At 35.7% G+C, this 24017-nt stretch overlaps 1 protein-coding gene across 2 annotated transcripts in view; it reads left to right on the top strand.

Moving 5' to 3' along the window:
• USP32 (ubiquitin specific peptidase 32) overlaps positions 1-24017 on the top strand; it is a 197899-nt gene that overhangs the window by 104880 nt on the left and 69002 nt on the right. For both annotated transcript variants that reach the window (XM_007190263.2, XM_007190262.2), the window contains exons 5-10: positions 515-674; positions 17449-17580; positions 19540-19647; positions 21501-21616; positions 21994-22056; positions 23564-23647. In XM_007190263.2, the coding sequence (XP_007190325.2) occupies positions 515-674; positions 17449-17580; positions 19540-19647; positions 21501-21616; positions 21994-22056; positions 23564-23647 (663 nt within the window). The remainder of the gene's footprint in view (positions 1-514; positions 675-17448; positions 17581-19539; positions 19648-21500; positions 21617-21993; positions 22057-23563; positions 23648-24017) is intronic.

Genomic DNA, 24017 nt, shown 5'->3' with positions numbered 1-24017 from the left:
AGTTGACTTGTGAATACATGTTTTCAGTGATGTCTTTTGGAGGAGGACTCCTGGATAGTTTTTAATTCGCCAATGAAATTTAAAAGAGTATTTAAATTCCATACATATTTAATTAAAATATGCTAATTCTGACCAATTGAAGTGCTGAAGAAGAGGGATGAAGCAAGTGAAAAGTTGGTTTTATTAAATATTGAAAGAAATTCAGTTTACTGATTTCAGGATATACCTTAGCAAATAAAATGTGACTTATTAGTAGAAATGCACTGCTTTAATGAATTGATGAAATAATTTGCAATTAGCATATAGATTTTATGCAAATGGAAGTTCTGAAGTACAATTATATTTGAAAACAGTTTTATTTCCAGGTATATAGCCTATAATGATATTTAGATAATTCTTCCTTTATAGATAGTAGAAGGGTAAATGTCAATTAAATGCAAATTTCAAGTTGTATAAGTTCCAAGTAGGTACCTTAAAATTTGACTAAACCTATGTTTTCTTGTTTTAATTTTAGGGTGAAAAGGTAAACTATGAAAAGTTTAGAAATTGGCTTCTACTAAACAAAGATGCTTTTACCTTCTCTCGTTGGCTGCTGTCTGGAGGTGTATATGTGACCCTCACTGATGATAGTGATACTCCCACTTTCTACCAAACTCTGGCTGGAGTCACACATTGTAAGTAATGGCATTTCATTGTGTTCTGTTCACTTTTTAATACAATTGCCTGGTAATATGAGAATATGAGAATATGCCTATTATCAGTGGGGTTTTTTCTTCCAAAGTATAGTAAAATGGAATACTGGAGTCTTGAGTACATAGCTGAAAAGGAAAACTCTCTTTTTTGTCTACTCACTGAATACTTTTGTACTCCAAATGTGTGGGGTGTTTTTTTTTTTCCCACACCAAGCAATTCTCCAGTGCTCTATGGATACCAACTGGGTGTCCTGCATCTCAGTTCAGTCTGACACTGTCTGCCTGGGGTTAGCACAGACCCCACAGGTTTAGGGCTTAGTCTCGAAAGACTGCCCCTCTGCTCCCCACTTCAGACGCCAAGTCCAGATTGTGACCTGTGCTTCTGACCAACCACCTATAAATGAGACTTCCCATGACCCCCTCCTTGGGTTTGGTAATTTACTAGAACAGTTCACAGAACTTCAGGAAACAGTTACATTTACTGATGCATTATATAATAAAGGATATGTTGAAGGATACAGATGAACAGCTGGATGAACAGATACATAGGGCAGGATCTGGAAGGGCCCCAAACACAGGAACTTCTGTCCCTGTGGAGCTGTGATGCCCCAATTCTTCTGGCATGTAGATGTGTTTACCAGTCTAGAAGCTCTCCAGACCCTGTGCTTTGGGGATTTTCGTGCAGGCTTATTACATAAGCATGATTGATTATTAACTACATTTCTAGTTCATCTTCCATCTCCAGAGAATGGGGAATGGGGCTGAAAGTTCCGAGTTTCTAATTATGACTTGGTCTTTCTAGTGACCAGCCACTTTCTAAGAGCTTACCAAAAGTCATCTCAGACATTAAAACAAAAGATTCCGATCACCCAGAAAATTGCGAAGAATTTAGGAGCTCTGTGTCAGAGATTCCTATCACTCAGGAAATTACAGGAATTTGGTCAAAGAGCAAATATTAGCATGAACGAGGGTCAATATTACTATTTCACAATAGCCCTCTACTAATTGTCCTTAACCATGCTGTATTAGTTTCCTAGGGCTGCTGTAACAAATTGCCACAATCTGTAAACTGAAAAAACAGAGATGTATTCTCTCACAGTTCTGGGAGCTGAAATCAAAGTGTTAACAGAGCCTTGTTCCCTCTGAAGGCCCTAGGGAAGAATCTTTCCTTGTCTCTCCCAGCTTCTGGCGACCCCAGGCTTTGCTTGGCCTGTAGCAGCGTAACTCCAATCTCTGCGTCTGTCTTCCCATGGCCTTCTCTCTGTGTGTGTCTATGTCCTCTCTTCTTTTAAGGACACCAGTCATTGGATTTAGGGCCCAGTCTAAATTCAGGATGATTTTAACTCAAGGGCCTTTAAATTCATTACATCTGCAAAGACCCTATTTCCAATAAGGTCACATTCTGTGATTGCAGGTGATAATGAATTTTTGAGGGACAATATTTAGTCCTCCACAACACAGACCTAAGTGTTAACTTCTACTGTTCTTCTTTCCTGTGGTTACAGAATTGTACCTACACTGGGCTTTTGCTTATGCTACTTCTTAACACTAGAATGAATGCCTTTCCCTTTTATTCTCCCTATAAACCTTAGTCATCTTTGAAGACTTAAATCACATGCTGCTTGGTTTTCATAAAACATTTTCTTGCCTTCCTGTGAGAAATCATCTCTCCTTCATCTGAACTCTCATAACACCTTTTTTGTACTCTTCTTTAATGAACTTATGACTTTTGTCCTTGTATTATAATTATTTATAACATTCCATTTATTTGTACATGTCATCTCTCTTAAATCATAGAGAGTCTGTATTATTTTTTTATTCACCCTGTGTCAAGCCTTAAATAAGTATTTGTTGACTGAGTAGAGGACCTTGGGTATCAAGTGCTATTTGTATCTATTTGTTCATGGAATTTATGAGTTGGCTACTAGTTATACACCAGCTACTTTCCCTCTCATTTTCATTCCATTGTCACCAGAAGTTCTGACAGATAAATTCTGGCATGAATAGGCAATGAATTTGATGTTCCTACTTTTCAGTGCCCCCGCCTTTATTTTTGATAGGGAAGCCTTTTAAAAAAAATTGTTTTGTATAAAAAATTAGGGAATCTTTTTATACTTACTTTAAGCTCTATCTAACTTACATTAATATTTAAGTTGTCAGTCATGTAGATATTCTGGTGAACTCTTGCTTTCGTTTGTGATTGTATGGTAAATTATTTTTCTATTATTATTGGCTAAAGGTGTGATTACTTTCCTTGAATGACTTATGTTACAGAAAAAATTATTCTGACATTTGTTAAAATGGTAAACAAGACTTTATTCAAGACTTTTGCAGTAACATATTGCAATAGGGGATAGATATTGGTCTTACCTCCAAATATTACAAGGACAAGTAATTTATGTCCAGGGAGCAAGGTGAGGGGGTCAGTGGAGGGAAAATTACTAAGAGGAATCATCAAGGGTAGGGGAATTCTTGCTAAAAGTAGGCTGAAGACTTATTCACTAAATATGGAGTATGAGGAACTTGATCAGATATCAAGAATAGGGGGATGATTTAGCAGGATTCTTTGCTAAGATTCAGCTGGGCAGGGCTTCCCTGGTGGTGCAGTGGTTAAGAGTCTGCCTGACAATGCAGGGGACACGGGTTCGAGCCCTGGTCCAGGAGGATCCCACGTGCCATGGAGCAACTAAGCCCATGCGCCACAACTACTGAGCCTGCGTTCTAGAGCCCAGGAGCTATAACTACTGAGTCTGTGCGCCACAACTACTGAAGCCCACGTGCCCTAGAGCCTGTGCTCTGCAACAGGAGAAGCCACTACAATGAGAAACCTGCGCACCTCAGCGAAGAGTGGCCCCTGCTCACTGCAACTAGAGAAAGCTCGCGCGCAGCAACAAAGACCCAACGCAGCCAAAAATAAATAAACAAATAAAATAAATTTATGGGAAAAAGAAAAAGATTCAGCTGGGCAGGCCAAAGACAGGATATGGGGGCCAACTTCGAGGCCTAGTAGAAAAGAGGGCTCAAAGGAGTAGGACTAAAGTTTGGTCAAGGAGAGAGTCTTTGTCAGTTGCTTAAAGTTAAATGAGTTCTGACATACTTTGCAAATGCAAATGCAAATGCTACTTATTGCTTGTTTTTGAAAGCACCGTATTAAAGATTACAGATTTATTTAAATTTAATGAGTCAAAATAATTATCAAAATGTTAAAAATATTATCCCATTATATGGCTCCATTTTAATTTGAAAATGATCTTTTCTATTTATTTTTTTATCAAGTGGGAAGATTTTTGGATTTTTTTAAGTTTAATTAATTAATTAATTAATTAATTAATTAATTAATTTATGGCTGTGTTGGGTCTTCATTTCTGTGCGAGGGCCTTCTCCAGTTGTGGCAAGCGGGGGCCACTCCTCATCGCGGTGCGCAGGCCTCTCACTATCGCGGCCTCTCCTGTTGCGGAGCACAGGCTCCAGACGCGCAGGCTCAGTAATTGTGGCTCATGGGCCTAGTTGCTCCGTGGCATGTGGGATCTTCCCAGACCAGGGCTCGAACCCGTGTCCCCTGCATTGGCAGGCAGATTCTCAACCACTGAGCCACCAGGGAAGCCCTGGATTTTTAATGGTATCTAAAAGTACAATGCCTTTGCCTTGTTAAAAAATATTTTATCATGAATTATTTAAAATATTAATGCAGATGCATTGTTTCAGCTGAAATGATGACCTAATTTCTAAACTGAGAGGTTTCTTCATAGGGTCATTCATTGTACCTGCTAATATCTCTGCAGCATTTTAGCACTATTGACCATTCAGTTTTCTTGAAATTCTCTTCTCCTGTGGTTTTGAAACATTGTAGTTTTCTAGCTTTTTATTATTTCTTTTGACTTTTCTTCACTGCTATCCTTTTTCTGTTTACTTTTCGAGTGTAAGTTATTTCTCATGGATCAGCCTTTAGCTCTATTCTATTCTTAAATGGCATATGTGCTTTGCTTCATCACAGCCTTTTTTTTTTTTTCTTTTGCATATCTTTGTAGGTGATACCTAGATGAAGTTTTCTGATCTTAAGGTATCTCTCAAACTGCATATTTATTTTAATAAATGCCTCCTGGATATATATTCTAACATCTTACTCTCATGTCTAAAACCAAATTTATCTTTCCTCACTTCAGTCCATCTATAGGTAAAAAAAGCAAACAGTATGTTCTTCCTGCTCTCTTTTCTTTTTTTTCTTTTTTTTTTTAAATTGAAGTATAGTTGCTGTACAATATAATGTAAATTATGGGTGTATAATATAGTGATTCACAATTTTTAAAGGTTATGCTCCATTTCTAGTTATTTAAAATGTTGGCTATATTCCCTGTGTTGTACAATATACCCTTGTAGCTTATTTTATACTTAATAGTTTGTACCTCTTTATTCCCCTGCCTCTATATTGCCCCTCCCCCCTTCCCTCTTCTCACTGGTAACCACTAGTTTGTTCTCTATGTCATCTGTGAGTCTGCTTTTTTTGTTGTTGTTATATTCACTAGTTTGTTGTATTTTTTAGATTCCATACCTCCTGTCTTTTCCATCTTGGTTACTAGTATCTGTAATTCTAGTAATCCAATTTCAGGCTACCTTTGACTTCTTTATCAAGCTTCATATTAGATCCTATCAATCTTTTTTTTATATATATAAATTTATTTATTTATTTATTTATTTATGGCTGTGTTGGGTCTTTGCTGCTGTGTGCAGGCTTTCTCTAGTTGCAGCAAGTGGGGGCTACTCTTTGTTGCAGTGCACGGGCTTCTTATTGCGGTGGCTTCTCTTGTTGCAGAGCATGGGCTCTAGGCGTGCAGGCTTCAGTAGTTGTGGCACGTGGGCTCAGTATTTGTGGCTTGCAGGCTCTAGAGCTCAGGCTTAGTAGTTGTGGCGCACAGGCTTAGTTGCTCTGTGGCATGTGGGATCTTCCTGGGCCAGGGCTCAAACCCATGTGTCTTGCATTGGCAGGCAGATTCTTAACCACTGTGCCACCAGGGAAGCCCTAGATCCTAACAATCTTAACTCAGCTATATTTCTTACATCTTTCTTTGCTACTATCATCATTGTAATAGCTTTCCTTATTTATCTGACTACATGTTAATGATAGGAAAGAATGAAAGACAAGTTTTCTGGTTTTGCTTTTTTAGTTTGTGTTTAAAAAAAAACCAAAAACCATTCTTAATTTCCCTGCTTAGAAACCTTTGAAAATTCTTCATATTCTGTAGAATAAAGTTTTAAAATCCTTAGTATAACTCTAAAGTCTCTTAGTTTATTATTCTTAATTTTCCATACCTGTTTCTCCTCACATATGTTCTCTGCTTCAACTGCAGCGCCCTGGTCAATATTCCGTGACTATACCATGAAATTTTATAGCTACCCTATCTACCATCACTCCTAATATTCCTTCATTTAAGAACACATTCCATCTTTCAGTTCTTGACAATTGAAATACTTTGTCATCAAACCCAACTCAGATGCTGTCACGCCTTCTCCATTTTTCTGCAGTTTGAATTAATCACTTTTCTCTTTGCATTCCTGCACACTAAACATTTCAATTAAAGCAATTAAGATGCTTTTTGCCTTACCTTAGAGTCAATTGGAAATGCCTTTGTTTTTCATCAGAAGTTACAAGTCCCTTGAGGACAAGGCTTATATCCTATTCATCTACATTCTAAGTACTGATTTAAACATTTGATTTCCCCAGGAGTGAGCAGGAAGAATATGTTGTTTTAGGATTGTAGGACTAAACCCATACGAGGGAGAAGGACCAAGATAAATCATCATGTTTGAATAGGTTTAACAGCTTCATAGTATGTGAGTGTTCATATAAAGACATACATTTTTAGGGTGAAAATGAATTATATTTGTAAATTTAAGGAACTGCTTAAGGTTGCAAAGTTACTTGTTCTTAGATCTTACCTTTAAAACTTTTGGTTAGATAAATTATGTGAGCTACAGAAAATTAACTTACTTCAAATACTAAAGAGAATAAGCTATCTGAACTAATTATTTTCTCTCCTCCTGTAACGCACCCATTGGTTTCCTTGGTGGCCATAGAAGTAAATTGGTAGTGTGTGGTAAAAGCTTGAAGAAATAAACTGTGCTTTCAGTTTTCTCCGTTATCTATAACATTTTTAATTGCCGATCTCTTGGCTGAATTTTGTTGTATACTTTTTTCTTGTAAGAGGAATACACCAAAATAAAAAGTTAATCAATTATTAAACCACTATTGTATATTGGTAGTTATTAGCCTTTATTGAGCTTCAGAATTATTTGAAGAGAGTATTAAAAGTGCAGGTTACTGGTTCTGTCTTCAAGGATTTTTATCAGTGGTCCCTAGGACTCTGTACTTTTAATAGATATCCAGGGTAATTCTGATATAGATGGACCATGAACTATATTTTGAGAAATAATACTCATGTGGTATTTAGGAGTTCTTCGGACTCTGAGTCAGACACTCTGGCCCTGCTACTTATTATTCATGTAGCTGTGGGAAATTTAATCTCTATGAACTTCTTTTTTCATCTGGAAAACAGGGATAATGATATAACTGTACCTCATAGATGTGTTGTAAGGAGTGTGGGGAAGGAAAAGTATTTTCCTCTACTTATCTTGGTTTCATTGGGTGGGGGCCCTTTAAATTAGACTAACAAAAGACAGATAACAAGAGAAAAACATAAGCTTACTTTCTTACTATTGATACTTAACTAACTTACTTATGTACCAGAACTTTCAGTGATGAGTAACTCAAAGGGGTGGTTAGAGCTTGAGCTTATATAGCATCTTAGCAAAGAGCAATAATTTTATGGAGATGTGACAAGACAAAAGAAAAGGACTTTGAGCTGCTAGGGATGGCACATTGTGGGAAGGCAAATACATGGAGAAACTGTTGATTGATATGGCTGGTTAATGAGGTTTGTTATGTAGATTCTTTCCTTTGGTGCTATCTCCAGGTTGATAAGTATCTAGAGTGGTCTCTGGTGATTAACTTCTATCCTTCCTGGTGGAAGGGCTGGTAAGACATCTTTATAAATTAGGCTAATAGGGGGAGCTGGAGAGCTTTTTTTTGTATCAGCTTCTTCTCAATTGCCTTCAACTCAAAATAACCCTTATGCTAAAGTGGCATGTTTGGGGTGGTATATGGTGCTACCCTTCAGGAATACATGAGATAGTACCTTTTTTAAGGGACTCAGCATTATGCCTGGTATAGAATAGGTAGGTGCTTTACAATGAGTATGCATCCTCTTTTTTTTATTTTTGGCTGGGCCGTGTATGCGCTGCATGAGGGATCTTAGTTCCCTGACCAGGGATCAAACCCGTGCCCCCTGCAGTGGAAGCATGGAGTGCTAACCACTGGATCATCAAGGAACTCCCTGCATCCTTTTGTATTAGTGAACACTTGGCTTGGGAATGTCAGTGAGCTTCATCCCACTTTCTCCAGAGAGTAATTGTTTTGGGAGCAAGCAGTTTTCTAAGAGAGGACTGTAGATCAGTACAAAAATTAACTCATCCATGTCTGTGGGAAGAAAGTGTTTTTCTTACCAGTTTGCTTTCTTTTATTTTAGAATTTATAAAAATAAAGAACAAAAATAAACTAGTACAACAGACAACTCATTTGCTGCTGGCTTCAGCAAATGGCTCCTTTCTTAGTGGGCTTTCCTTTGAAAGCATTATGACAGTCAGAATTACTGCTAAATTTCTTACAGAAATTCTGACATGGGTAGGTTTATATTCTGATATCTGTGATTTATCATATTATTTATAAATTCTCAGCTTCTGTGGATGTCTTTGCAGGCTCTTTCACTCAAAGAATATTTGGTACATTAAACTTTTCAAATAATGTGTCAGGAATGTGGAAACGTGGGATAAAAATAGAGAATGTTATTAACTGATTTATAAGTAAACAGAAAATATTTATTTTAAAGCATCACTGACTCCATTTAAATTTGTGTAATGACCCAAGGTATCTAGGAAACAAAAAGGAGTTATAATTTTTCACTTGTAAATAACATTTATGTTAGAGTGCAGATGTCTTTAATTACTTTTTCACATACGATTATAAAGTAAAATTTGAAGTCACAGTAAGTTGAACATACAGCCATTTTTAATCAAATTTTTTCTCTTTCGTGTAAATCACAAATGAAACTGGGGTGCTATTTGTATTCGATACAGAGTTAGAATAACTAACTGATTTGATTTACACAAGATTTTAGATTTTGTCATGGCCAGTACAGTTTTTAGAACTTCAGATTCCAAACTATTGTTACCTTACCTTTTATTTAAGAAATTGAATTAGAACTTTTTTTTGGCTGCACCACCTTGCAGGATCTTAGTTCTCCAACCAGGGATTGAACCCGGGCCCTCAGTAGTGAAAGCACTGAGTTCTAACCACTGGACCGCCAGGGAATTCCCTGAATTAGAACTTTAGCCAAAAGTCCAAGTTTTTATGCTTGAGTAGATCTTAACCAGATTTTTATCAAGACTGATATATTTTTCTTTTTTTTTTATTTTTATAAATTTATTTATTTATTTTTGGCTGTGTTGGGTCTTCGTTTCTGTGTGAGGGCTTTCTCTAGTTGCGGTGAGCGGGGGCCACTCTTCATCGCGGTGCACGGGCCTCTCACTATCGCGGGCTCTCTTGTGGCGGAGCACAAGCTCCAGACGTGCAGGCTCAGTAGTTGTGGCTCACGGGCCCAGTTGCTCCACGGCATGTGGGATCTTCTCAGACCAGGGCTCGAACCCCTGTCCCCTGCATTGGCAGGCGGATTCTCAACCATTGCACCACCAGGGAAGCCCCCTATTTTTCTTTTATAATTTGCTGTTTAAATACCTAAGATTAGATTTCCTAAAAAGATTTTTTTTGTCAAATATACAGTGTTTTTAATGACAAGTTAATTTTTAAACATTTTGATATTCAGAATCAGGGAACATATATAGAGAACATAAACATATTCTATATAGTTAAATGTTTGAAATAGTTTGGTACAAGTTTATTTTTATTATTATTGATATCTGAAAGAAGATTCTACTTTCTAAGACTAACTAGTCATTTGGCTTTTTCTTGTAATAGCCTTTCCCCACCCATTTTGTTCATGGTTATTTAGCACCACATAGTGTTGGAATTTGGAGCCACAGACTATAAACTCAAAATAATTTGTTTTAATCAGCTTTTTACAAATTTAGTTCAGTGTATCAAATCCCCTACTATTGTACATGCATAGTCCTATCCAATCACAGTCTGGCATCTCTCTGCTTGAGTTTGAAGGCTCATCCTTTAGATGCTAACCTTTGAAATAAATGTCTACATTCTAACCGAACTGTCTACTAATTCTAGGTTGAACTGCCATCTTTAACACTCTTTTTTTGTCACTCACTGGAAAGTAAAGTTCTCTCTTGTTTTTTGTCTTTTATCTTGTGTCCATAGCATAAATCCTTCTATAGGTTATCCTCTTCCTTTTTTTTGAATTATAGCAGAATACAATGGTTATTCTTTTTGTTTTCCTGTCCTATCACTACCTGTTTTTCCTAGAGACTTTTACACATGCTTTTTTACTTCTGCTTGTAATATCCTTCTTCTGCCACACTAGTTTTCCTTTCCCTGGTCAACCCTTAGATGTTCTGTGTGTACCTCTTTAAATATCAAGACTTCTAGGGCCTCACTGCTTATGTGCTCCCTGAAAACCCTGTGTCTCTGTTCCTTCATTGTACTTTCCACACTGAATTAAAATGACCCATTTTCTCTTCTATTAGAATCTAAACATAATTATTTTGTTCACAATCATGTCTATAATTTTTAGCGCAAGGTCAGGCACATAAAATGTTTTTATTGAATGTTTGTAGAATATTAAATGATCTTGACTATAGCTCCTGTACTTTTTTTTTTTTTTCCCAAAAATGCTTTGGAAGGTTCCAATTTACCACATACAGATTGAGCCCTTACTAAAGGAGGCACTATACTCCTTGTACATTATCTCATTTAATCCTTGTGCCACCTCTGAAGTTCATTTTATCTCAGTTCTAAAAATGAGGAAACCACAGCTACAAGAAGTTAAAGAAACTTTCTCAAGAGCAAATGGCTGATAGGTGCCAAAATTGGGATGTTTGAAGCCCAGAGTGCATGATTAGTATCATTTTAGGATTTGAAGACAGTTTATTGACACACAGTCATTTTTTTCTTTAATCTTTCATGAGCAGCTTGTAATTGCAGATAAAAGGAGGTGGTCATGTGATAGTAGTGGTTGTGGTGAGCCATCTTCCTCAGACTCACTTCAGACAATCTTGCAGCTTCACTTTTCCAATTTCCTTTTTTTTCCCCTTGGGATACCTTCAAAAGATTATTATTTTAAATTTCTCTTTAATAATTAACTTCATTTGATCCAGGCAAGGTCACTGAATGATTCCCCATTTACCAACAGTGAAATAGGTAATTGGAAGAACTAAGATTTTAAGAACTATGTTTTAAGAACTAATTGAGAGTTTTTTTTCCTTAATGATGACCATCTTTTCATAGAGTTTAGCTATATTATTTGGAAGAAAATATGTGTGCTACCTCTTTCTTGTAAATACGTTTTTTAGAGTTTCCCTAAAATGTATCATAAGCGTGATTTCTTTTAAGTAGTAGAATCTGGATCCTGAGGTAATTAATGTAGTATTTTGGGCTAATTTTAGGGCCATTGAACTCATTTTGATTGGTTTTCTTTTCTTATCTAACTCAAATTTATATAACTCAAATGCTTTATTTTAGCATTTATTATCTCAACTAAAAATATGCATATTATTATATTCCCTTGCCACATTTTAGTTTGCAATGTTAAAACCTCCTTTCAGTAAGAGAAAAGTACTTCAGTGATTCTTAGGCCATAAACTGCCTAGTAAATCTGCATGTCCCTCCTTCATTATCCTCTTATCTTGTTGTAAATAATGTAAGGCTTAAATAGATCGCAGAAGGTCATTGCTTTTGAGAACAGGTTGCTTCCTCAGAAATGTTAAAGAACTGTGTTACTGTTTGAAAATACTTGGATATTTTGCTTGGCTTTGTTTTTGTTTTTGTTTTTAAATAAGAATCCAATTCTCGCATTAAAGAGCAATTTCTGCAGCTGGAGCCTCCGGTAAGGTGGGACTTGATTAGGATGGCCCAAAGGGCAGGCCAGGAACTATTTAGAATGTTGGGAATATAGTATGCTGCTGTTGTGAACCAGAAAAAATTATACCAATAGGTGGGTGATAAATTCATTCCCATTTAGCTAGTAAAGTATAAGTTTTGATATTTATTTATGAATTGCAAATAGAGTAACTACTGCAGTTGTTAGCCTCTAACTTCTTTAAGTGAAAATAAGGTTAGTTATCTTTCCTCTTCTCAGCAATTCAGCTGCCAACTCATGTAAAATGTTTGGGTAATGATAATATATATAACTTACTTTAGCATGCTTTTGCAAATATTTGATTAACAAATTACAGTCTGTAACTATAAATGAACAGATCACATAAACTTAAAAGGGAGCTGTAGCATAACCAATCTGATCATTTTTGTCTTCTAAATATGTTCTGCTTACTTGTCTTTCCACATTTCTACTTCAACAAAAAAAAATGTGTTTTTTAAGGAGATTAATGAACTTAGTTTTCAAAGGTAAAAACATTTGGGAGGAAGTTGATGTGAATTTTCTGTGTTCTAATTTAGTGTATTAACTGAACACCAACTGATCAGAAGTACTCATTGAATACCCATTATATGCTCAGCACCTAGATGTATAAAAATGAGAACATAGTTTCTGTCTTCCACCTTTGGTTTCAGTGTCAGATTTTTTTAATCAGCAGATCTACTACTTGGAAGAAAATTTAGAATTTGAGAAAACTGTTTCTCTGGAGGAACAGAAGAAATTTCTCTTTCTTTCTTCCTTTCACATCATAAATGGAGTAAACAGACATCTTATTTAGGAAAATGAGGCAGTAATGCTCAATTTATATATCAAACTCCTGTGATTACTCTCCCTATTGCTAAAATTTTAAATTATTCCTCTTAAATAAATTCAGTCATCTGGGTATTTGAAGTAGATACTTCTGTTAAAAAAAAAAAAGAAAAAAGAAAACTATGGGAATTCCCTGGTGGTCCAGTGGTTAAGACTCAGCACTTTCACTGCAGTGGCCCGGGTTCAAACCCTGGTCGGGGAACTAAAATCCCGCAAGCTGCGCAGCACAGCCAAAAAAACTTTAAAAAAAAAAAAAAAGAAAGACAGAAAAACCAAAACTGCTAAGGAATAGAGTAAGAATGAATGCTTTGAAATCACTAGAAATTTAAAATACATTGTTCTTGTCTTGCCAGGTAACTTGTAAGCTACTTGTCCGTTAAAAAAATATTTCTGGAGTGCTCAAAAGGTACCAGATATTATTCTAAGTTTTAGAATATAACAATGAATAAAATAGACCAAAAAGCCTGCCTGCAAGGAGCATATGTTCTAGTTGGAGGAAACAACAAACAAAACAAATAAGTCTTAGAGAGCAAAGTAAAGCAGGGAAGAGGGATGGAGGAACATCATTGGATGGGGTGCAGTTTAGAAGATCCGAGAATGTGACATCGAGTAAAGATCTGAAAGAGTTGTAATAGCCATGCGGGTATCTTGCGAGAAGAGTGTTAAAAAAGTTTTGAAGCAGAGAAGTAGCATGATTCTGCTTAAATTTTTCTTCTGAAATGATGTTTTTATTCTTAGTGAAATTAACTCCCCCCCTTTTTATGAATTGTCTGTCTTGTACTTGTTAATTTATTGTAGTCTTAATGCTTTTTAATTCCGTATATTGATGATTTAAACTCACTTCTGTTCTTAGCTGCCCACTAGGCTATTCTTAACTCAGCAGTCAAGAGTGATCCTGTAGGTTGGATCATGGCACTCCTCTGCTTTAGATCCTCCAATGGTTCACAATTTCACTTAAAATCAAAGTCCTTACAGTGGCCTGTATAATCTGACCCCCATTTTCTTACCGACTTTTATTTTTGGATATTTGTTTCTTGTGGGGAAATTGCTATTATTGTTATGCTTTTTCTCTTTTATGTTTTCTTACATGTTATTAATGTTATATAGGAAAAGCATTGATTTTTGTATATTTATTTTATATCCCTACAGATTTTTAAACTCAATTATAATTTTTAAATGTTTTCTCTTTGAGTTTTTTGGAATGCATTCTACTTATATGCAAATAATAACCTTGCTTATTTTCTAACATTATACCTCATATTCGTATCTTATTGCATTGGTGAGAATTTTCAGAATCATGTTAAATAACGGGAAAGGTTCTACTTTAGGTTGGGAAGTAGAAGGACATGAAGGATCTTCATTCCCATTTTAATAACATGAAATCACTACATAAACCAAACAATCATAATCTTTAAAGCCACTGAAGACATATCAATACAAAGAAATCTTAAAAAACAAAGCAAAACTGAACTCCAGAGGGACAAGTGCTTCCTAGGTAATCAAAGAATATAAAGGTGCTTTCATTTCTGAGGCCAGAGGCTGAGATTGGGGCTAAGGCTGCCAGAAGAGTGAGCCTGCCTGAGGACAGTCTTTGCTGGGATGAGGAGAATCCAGCCAAACTTTGAAAAACCCGTTTCAGGTTTAAATCTGAAGGAACCGCAAGTGCAAAGATAATCATCTCCACCCCGTAATTCTGTCCTGTGGAAATTTTGCTGAGACTGGGGTTAGGCAGTTTCATGAGCTCATAATTTTGAAGTCTCAAAATCTTGAAGGTTGCAGTCTCAAGGCTCTGTGGTCCTGAGCTGCTGTCATTTTATGGAGTTGCAGTCTTGAAGTCCTGTGGTTATGCAGTTTCAACACAGGTATTGACAAACATTTTCTTTAAAAGGCAAATAGTTAATATTTCAGACTTGTAGGCCATATGGCTCTTTGTTACAATTACTCAACTCTGCCATTGTAACACATTAGCAACCATAAACTATATGTAAGTAAATGGCATTGTTGTGTTCTAATAAAACATTATTTATACAAACATGCGTGCAGCCTTCAGGCTGGAGTTTATAGATCTCCAGTTTCAAAAACTAGCAGTTTCTGAGCTCTCCTGAATAGAAATCTGAGCTCACCTTCAGAGCATTTGAACTAGAGGTAAACTTAGTCTAACCAAAGCTGCAACTAAACTCCTATCCAAAATCTGTCATGATTAATGATATAAGATGGACATTATGGACTGGGTGTTTCCTGTTTTCATCATTGCTCTGTGTAGATACTAATTTCCATCTGGTATCATTTAATTTAGTCTGAAGAACATCCTTTAACATTCCTTTTGGTACTGTTCTGCTATTGATGAATTCTCTCAGCTTTTGTTTGTCCAAAAAATACTTTATTTTGCCTTTGTTTTTGAAGGATATTTTCATAGGATATAGAATTTGAGATTAACAGTTGTTTTTTTTTTTTCTCCTTTCAAACCCTTTTTTACCCCCATTAATCTTCTGGCTCCCTTGTTTTCGAAAAGAAATCATTGCTTATCTTAGTTCCTGTGTTTGTAATGTATTTTTTCTCCCCTCTCATGCTGCTTTTAAGATTTTTACTTTATCAGCAATTGGATCGTGTCTTGCCTTGGTTTGGTTTTCCTTGAATTTTTCTTGCACAAGTTTCATTGAACTTCTGTCTATGGGATTATGGTTTTAATCAAATTTGAAATTTTTTCAGCTGTTATTTGTTTTAAATATTTTCTGCCCCCTCTTTTCTGGGACCCCAGTAACATGTATGCTATACTTTTGATATTGTCTTACAGGTCACTAAGAGTCTACTAATTTTTTCAGTCTTTTTTTTCTCCTTATGCTTCCATTTGGATAGTTTCTATTGCTCAGTCTTCAGGTTCACTGACCTTTCCTCTATATTTTTTAATCTGCAGTTAATCTCCCATGAATTTTTAAAATTTCAAGTACAGTTAACCCTCCATATCCACAGATTTCGCATCCACAGATTCAACCAATTGGGGATTGAAAATTTTTGAAAAAAATTTTTTTCCAGAAAGTTCCAAAAAGCAAAACTTGAATTTGCCACGTACCAGCAACTGTTTATATAGCATCTACATTTTATTAGGTATTATAAGTAATCTAGAGATGATTTAAAGTATACAGGAGGATGTGCATTGGTTATATGCAAATACTACACCATTTTATATAAGGGCCTTGAGCATCCTTGGATTTTGGTATCCACGGGGGTCCTGGAACCAATCTCCTATGGATACCAAGGGATGATTGTATTGTACTCTTCATCTCTAGTAGTTTCATTTGGTACTTTTTTTTTTTTAATAGTTTCTGTTTCTCCTTTCAATATAGTCATGGTTTTCCTTAAATTCTGGAGATATTTATAATGGATGTTTTAAAGCCTTGTCTGCTAATTCCATCATCTCTGTTATTTCTATGGCTTTTTCTATTGACTGGTTTTTATCCTGGTTTTGGATTGCTTTTTCCTGCTGTTTTATGTACATATATATATTTGGATGCTAGACATTATGAATGTTATATGGCTAATGGATTCTATTGTCATCCTTTAAAATAGGAAGTTTGTTTTGTTTTGATAGGGAATTATTTGTGGATCAGGTTGATATTTTCTAGAATTTTTTTTTTTAAGTTTTTTGGGGGCAAGTCTGGAGTAGCCTTTACTCTAAGAGTTAGTTTTTCCCCTACTGATTAAGTGTGACCCTCTGAGTCTGTGAATGCTCCCAGTGTTCAACAAGGTATCTCCGCTCTGGCTGGTCAGAACTTAGGCATCTCCTAGCCCAGCCTCAATGAATTTCACTCTATGCGTACATAGCTTAGTACTCTGCCAAAACTCAGCAAGACTCCTGTTCATTTTTCTGGAGCTCTTTCTCTACATAACTCTTTCCTCTCCAGTATTCTGCCCTGTAAACTTGAGCTACCTCAACCTCCCTGAACTACAAGTTCTATTCTTAACTCAGTGAAATTTCACTGCTTAGGTTCCTCATACCTTGCCAAGGTCTGGGAAGAGGCTGCAGGCAGAAAGCCAGGGTAATGGAAGGACTCACCTTGTTTGTTTTCCAAATCTTACTTTAGTTCCTTGGAGGAACTAAAAAAAAAAACAACAATGCACATATAGAATGTAACCATAGTTGGAGTTTACCTGTGATTTTTTAAAAATACATCTTCTGATGAATGAGGAGAAAAAGATGTTCATGTTTTCATGATGCCCCTATTACCTATCACATTATAAATCCTGTTCTACTCTCTGTCTTATTTATTGACTTTATTACTTATAACATCTTTTGTCATGTTCATTTTCATTTATTTAATAAGTATTGAATGTGTGTAGTTACCATATCGACAGGATGGATCAGACGTGGGATCCTGCTATTAGGATGTTTATAGTGTAGCCAGGAGAGAATATGTATATAGAATCACTAAATCCAAGATACAGATTGAAAATTACCAAAAATGAGTACAGATAAAAATGGTGTGGGAAGCCAAAAAAAAAGGTCTCAGTTGTTTCCTGTTTTGCATATTGGATTTAAATGGGGAACTGCAAAAAAAAAATTTTTCCATTTTAAAGCTTCTTATATGTTAATTTGAATTTAATTTTCATTCCATTTTAAATATAATGTATTTGTCTTTCAGAGTTTTGTTTTAGGTAATTTTTAGCAATTTAACTGGGAAATTAAAATATATCGTTAGAAGTTACATTATCAGGATGAACTAACTGCCCAGAAGAGAAGACTGAGGTTTTATAATCTTGTTTGATTTGACTCTCAGTGGAGGAATCAGACATCATTGATCTGGAGAAACGCTATTGGTTGCTGAAGGCTCAATCCCGAACTGGACGATTTGATTTAGAGACATTTGGCCCATTGGTTTCACCACCAATTCGTCCATCTCTAAGTGAAGGTAGGAATCATTCTATTTCTAGTGTTCCTTGCTAAACACACATAAGACCATCTTTTATTTCTTTTTTTTTTTTTAAATTATTTTATTTATTTATTTATGGCTGTGTTGGGTCTTCGTTTCTGTGCGAGGGCTTTCTCTAGTTGTGGCAAGAAGGGGACACTCCTCATCGCGGTGCGCAGGCCTCTCACTATCGCGGCCTCTCTTGTTGTGGAGCACAGGCTCCAGACGCGCAAGCTCAGTAATTGTGGCTCACGGGCCCAGTTGCTCCGCGGCATGTGGGATCTTCCCAGACCAGGGCTCGAACCCGTGTCCCCTGCATTGGCAGGCAGATTCTCAACCACTGCACCACCAGGGAAGCCCCCATCTTTTATTTCTAACCAATACATCTTAACTCTAAAAGGCTATAATGTTACAAGTTTGCAAGTTTCTTGCAAATAGTGTAGTTCAGTGGGAAAAAAAACTAAATTGGGATTTATAGTGTTGAGCTTCCTATTCTACCTATGTAGCCTTGCATAAGTCAGTTTTGCTCTCTCACCTGTATATTCTCATATATAAAACATTTTGACCGAGACAGTGGTTACAAAACTGTACTCCAATGAGGTGCCTCAGCATCTGGTGCAGGGATTAGGGAGGTGGCCACTGAGCAGGCAAAGCTCTAGGCTTCCACACATAGCCCCACCTCTTCCCTCACCTCAAGAGCCTCCACTATTTTTCTTTTACGTAAGAAGGTTCCACTGGGGAATTCCCTGGTGGTCCAGTGGTTAGGACTCTGCACTTTCACTGCTGAGGGCCCGGGTTCAGTCTCTGGTTGGGGAACTAAGATCCTGCAAGCCGTGTGGTGTGGCACCAAAAAAAAAAAAAGGAAGAAGAAGTTTCCACTGTTGTATCCCTCCCTCCCTCCCCTGCCCAAAAAAGATTAAGAAACCACTGGACTGGGCCATCCCTATGCTCCCCACTTAGCCCTAAACTTTTCATTGCTATAACTTTAAAAAATAAAGTTAGGAATGCAAAGGGTAGTTGTTGGTGATATCACAAAAACCATATTTGGAATCTGAATACTTGGGTTCTGCTTCTGGTTCAGACCTTTTTAAACTTTTCTAACTTTTGGCAAGTCATGTAACTACTTCTACCTTTGATTTTCTACTCTTTAAACGGAGGGCACAGAAGTAGAGTCTTACAGACAATCTGTATTCTTCACATTCCCAGTGTATTTCAGAAATACCTGTTAGGGGAGCCAGAACAGATAGGGCTTGTACCTACTTCAAAGGTGCAGTTGTGTTTTTACCTTTCTAGAATTGGAGAGTGATAAGTCATTTTATTTGAAAACAAAATTATTCCATTTCTATTTTTTACAAAAAGTTTGAAAACCACAGGATTATATTATAAATTCCCTTTTATTTCTGAATTTTAAAATATTTATAAATATTAAGTAATACAAAGAAGACTGCAGTACAGAATTTCTTTCTTTGGTAATATAGTGTGTTATTTTTCTTTGCTTCATGAAAGAGCTTAATGGAGCTTATTAATAACAACACAGTATATCTTTGATAATGCAGTTCAACTTTTCTTCTTTTTTCCTTTTTCTTCTTAGTCTTTCCAAATAAGGATAATTGTGGTCTCTGACATTTTTTTTCAGTTCTTGATTTTTTAAACTGATTTTTATTTTTTACATGCTATAGTCATTTTTAGCTATAGGAATTGATATAAGATAGAGACAGGCAGGCAAACAAAACCAAACACTAAATGATAGTAATGTATTTTCTGCTAGAAAGTTAAGCTTTATAATTATACCAGGAAAAAGAGAAATACTTCCTAGGACAATGGGAACTACTGATAAACTTTTTTTTTTTTAAATTCAGTCAGTTTATGGGAAAGAGTCATGCCTCCTTTCATAAACATGTCATTATTAACACTAGGAAGTTTGTTTGTTGTGATTTACGTTGTCTTCCTATTTTACAGGTTTGTTTAATGCTTTTGATGAAAATCGTGACAATCACATAGATTTTAAGGAGATATCCTGTGGGTTATCAGCCTGTTGCAGAGGACCCCTGGCCGAAAGACAAAAATGTAAGTGTGTTAAACATTGTCACAAAATTTGCAAACTATACAGCGAAAAAAATCAGCATTCATTCATATAAAAATCATCTGTGGATTTAGGCTTGAATTTTCATTACTTTGGCAAATAGCAGTCTCATGTTGAGGTTTTACTGAGGTCGCTGTAAGGATTCAGTCACCTATTTTCTGTGGAGTGATTTGGGATTTGTCATTAGTAACGGGGTTGATTTTTCCAGATGAATGTGCAGTTCATGATAAATGAACTACATCAGTCATGATGTATTTGAAAATGTTAAGCATTTAGAAAATATTTTCTGGTAGTCTATAGAGAATTTTGTGTCTTGCATGACTTGAAGTATAACTTATTTTCTGTCACTTGAATACATTAATATTTTATTAGCAAAGTGAAATTTATGATCAAAACACAGTTTTATTAAATACTAAAATGGTCTTTTAAGCCTAACTAAAATGTTATAGTGTAATTTATAAGCATAAGTATATTAAATTAATAAATCTTAACTATATTTGAGAAAATGCAACAGTTTACATTTAATTGGAACCTGATTCTAATATATTTACAAGTGTCATTATCTCTGTGTCTTTCTAAAATACAGCTTCACAAATGTTGCCTATTTGGGGTATGCTACTTGTTATTTGATATTCTTCAGTAATGTGCTGTGATGCACTCCATTGATTTAATAGCATAATTATTATGGGAGTATATGAAATAGATAAGTGTGTAATCTAAAAAATTTATATTTCTTTTTTCTTCCCTGATATGGTATACCATTATTCTAACCTGGCTTTATGATAGATTATTTGTTCCCATTAAAGTTCAAATATTAAATAAAGAGGCCGAAATCTTTGCTTTTCAATTGAGGTTTATTATTGCCTTAAAAATTTTTTTAATTTCTTTTTTGCTAGTGGAAGTTAATAAACTAGAGTGATTCATTTGATGTTAATTAGCAAAGTGCTGCTATTTCTAATTCTTAGTCTGTTGTATATAAACAAAGAATTGAAGAGTTGAAATTGTTCTTTGGCAAAAAATGAGTGTGCCTTAATTACATTGGAGAGGCAAAATCTTTATACAGTTATCCCTCAGTATCTGCTGGGGATTGGTTCTGGGACCTTCTCGGATACCAAAATCCATGGATACTCAAGTCCTTGTATAAAATGGCATAGTATTTGCATATAACCTATGCACATCTTCTTGTGTACTTTACATCATCTCTAGGTTATTTATAATACCTAATACAATGTAAATAGTTGTAAATACAATGTAGATGCTATTAAATAGTTGCCAGTGTGGCAAATTCAAGTTTTGCTCTTGGGGACTTTATGGAAAATTTTTTTCTTAATTTTTATATATTTTCGATCTGTGGTTGTTTGAATCTACAAATGTGGAACCTGTGGATACAGAGGGCCAACTGTACCACCTTGTTATTGTTGATTCTTAATGTAGATGGAACATTTTCAGCATTGTGAGAATCAACTCTGAAGTGATCAGTTTTAAATATTAGAAATTAATTTAAAGGCTTGAACTACCTCCTCAAAATCTGTGAGGTATTATATAGTAATTTGGCTCTTATTTTTCAGTTTGCAAGGAATTTAACTCTAGATTTGGGGGAAGGATAGGGTTCTCCAACCTGGCTAATGATTTAGATAGAGAGACTTAGCAAGTATGTGTAGGAAGTCCTACAAGTTCAGAGGACTTTAATGACATAGTCTGCTCCAGATGAGCAGACTTAATCCAGAATATACTTGCTTAAGAAACTAAGTAATTTTACTAAGGCAGCTTCCAGTAAAACGTATTGTACTTCAGAATACAAAAGTAATTTCCCTCCATAAGAGTTTCTTTTCTTTAGTTTGCTTCAAGGTGTTTGATGTTGACCGTGATGGAGTTCTCTCCAGGGTTGAACTGAGAGACATGGTGGTTGCACTCTTAGAGGTCTGGAAGGACAACCGCACTGATGACATCCTGGTAAATTCTGGTTGTATACATCTTGTTGCATGTAAATTTCCAACAGGAAAATAGAGTGAAAAATTTTAAAAAGAGATCAAGAGAAAGGGATTTGTTATTACCTCTAGTTGCTATATTATGCTACTCAAAATATCCATAGCTGAAGGTACAAAATTGGGAAAAGAATTTGCCTTAGAAAATTTCATAAACTGAATGTATTGTGTAAAGTAAAAATAAAACCAGAGGGAAATTGGCTTAATTTTTTAAAGCAAGTGTAACAATCTATTAATGGTAATTTAAAAAAATACTTGACCAAAATATCGTATACCTTAGTCACTGACTAATAAAGATGATATCTAGTCTTTTCTAATTATGTCTTTGGGTTTCTGTTTTTAAAGGAATTACACATGGATCTATCTGACATTGTAGAAGGCATATTGAATGCACATGACACCACAAAGGTGAGTCTCGCTGGGACTAATCCTTTTCTAAAAATATCTTGTACTCTGAATTGATATATATAGTTTATATACATATTTAAATCTCTTCTACCTCATCCCCACCAAGTGCTCATTTGGATCTGTGGTTACAACACCTCCAAGTTGTCTCTAAAGATAGCCCATTCCATCTTTAAACAACTCCATTAAGTGTTACATACATAAAAACATTTATTATATTTTATAAGCTAGGCATTTTATAAAAATTAAGTAGACACAGCCCTTGCCATCGTTTATAATCTTTATTTCTCCCATTTTAATAAGTTATGGTAGGGCTAACCTTATATTGAGCGAAAGAATGCACAGAAAAAAGGAACACATATTGTATGATTCCATTTATATGAAGTTCGAAAACAGAGGCAAAACTTAAAAATGGTAATAGGTTGTTACAACAGTGATTTCGGGGATGAATGATTTAACTGGGGAGGATCATAAGGATATTTGGGATGATGGAAATGACCTTTTATCTCAATCTGGGTAGTACATATATTCTTTTTTTTTTTTTTTTTTTAATTTATTTATTTTTGTCTGCACTGGGTGTTTGTTGCTGTGTGCGTGGGCTTTCTCTAGTTGTGGTGAGGGGGGGCTACTCTTCGCTGCGGTGCGTGGGCTTCTCACTGCAGTGGCTTCTCTTGTTGCAGAGCATGGGCTCTAGGCGCAGGCTCAGGAGTTGTGGCTCACGGGCTTAGTTGCTCCGCGGCATGTGGGATCTTCCCGGACCAGGGCTCGAACCTGTGTCCCCTGCATTGGCAGACGGATTCTTAACCACTGTGCCACCAAGGAAGCCCCACATATATTCTTTTAAAAAATTTAAAAAGTAATATTGGTAAAGGTCTCTTCTGAGTTCTTTAATGGCAGCCAGAATAAGCATGTAATAGCTTACATATATTTTGCCTTCTGTATGAAAATGTAATTTTTGGTACAGTTCGACACCAAGAAAATGTTGCTTTACTCAACTTATAAGAGTAATGTTAAATTGTATTTTGGGGAAATGTAATGTAGATACTCATTTTTTATATTTATTAAATTCTGTTAAATCTCTAAGAATTCTGATAAAATTGCCAGATATTTCTAAGAAGGTCTTAGAAAATTGTTAGGATCAAAGGGCACAATCCAAAGAGTCTGCAAAAATGCTTTCAAAATTAGTAAATGCTTCATTTTCCCTACTCAGGGCGTTTTATGGGTTCCATAAGTAACCTTTGAACCAGAAGATACTGTGAGTTATTTCCCAGGTCTTATTGGAAGAAGAAGATTGTTGGTGATAAATTGTCCTCATTGCCATTGACTATTTCAACAAAGTTTGGTTACTTTTAAACTTACCCTAGCTGGCCTACTTCTCAGATGAACACATAGCATCTCCCTTAAATTATTGGTTTTCTTTCAGACATATGACAATTAGAAGTTTAATAAACCAGATTTTATTCAAATACTATAAAAAATGAGATCTTTTAAAATACTGTTTCTCTTTCAGATGGGCCATCTTACTCTAGAAGACTATCAAATCTGGAGTGTGAAAAATGTTCTTGCCAATGAATTTTTGAATCTACTTTTCCAGGTATGTTTAAGGTAAATGACAGGTACAGAGGACAGTGGTACCAGTAGTTCTGCATCTTTTCCATTATGTAATAGTTATTACAACTGGGCTACAAAACCATATATTATAAAAAGAACTACATTATCCCGTACACGACCTGAAGGATGGTGAGAGAGCATGAGTGCCTACTGAAGCTTCTCAAAGTCATGAGACGATAGGAAAGTAGAATAGAGCTGATTATGTTTATCTTACAACTAATGACAGAGGAGAATGTAGACACATAGAGAATAATTTAAATTGTAAAAGCCATTATAATTTGCTATTTTTCTTCGTTGTTGTCTTGTTTAAAGGCCCCTCCTAACAAGTAAGGCTGTGTGAACAGAGAGATGGA

This window comes from Balaenoptera acutorostrata, chromosome 20 (assembly GCF_949987535.1).
Source record: "Balaenoptera acutorostrata chromosome 20, mBalAcu1.1, whole genome shotgun sequence".
Lineage (NCBI taxonomy): Eukaryota > Metazoa > Chordata > Mammalia > Artiodactyla > Balaenopteridae > Balaenoptera > Balaenoptera acutorostrata.
This window is presented reverse-complemented; position numbering and strand designations above follow the sequence as displayed.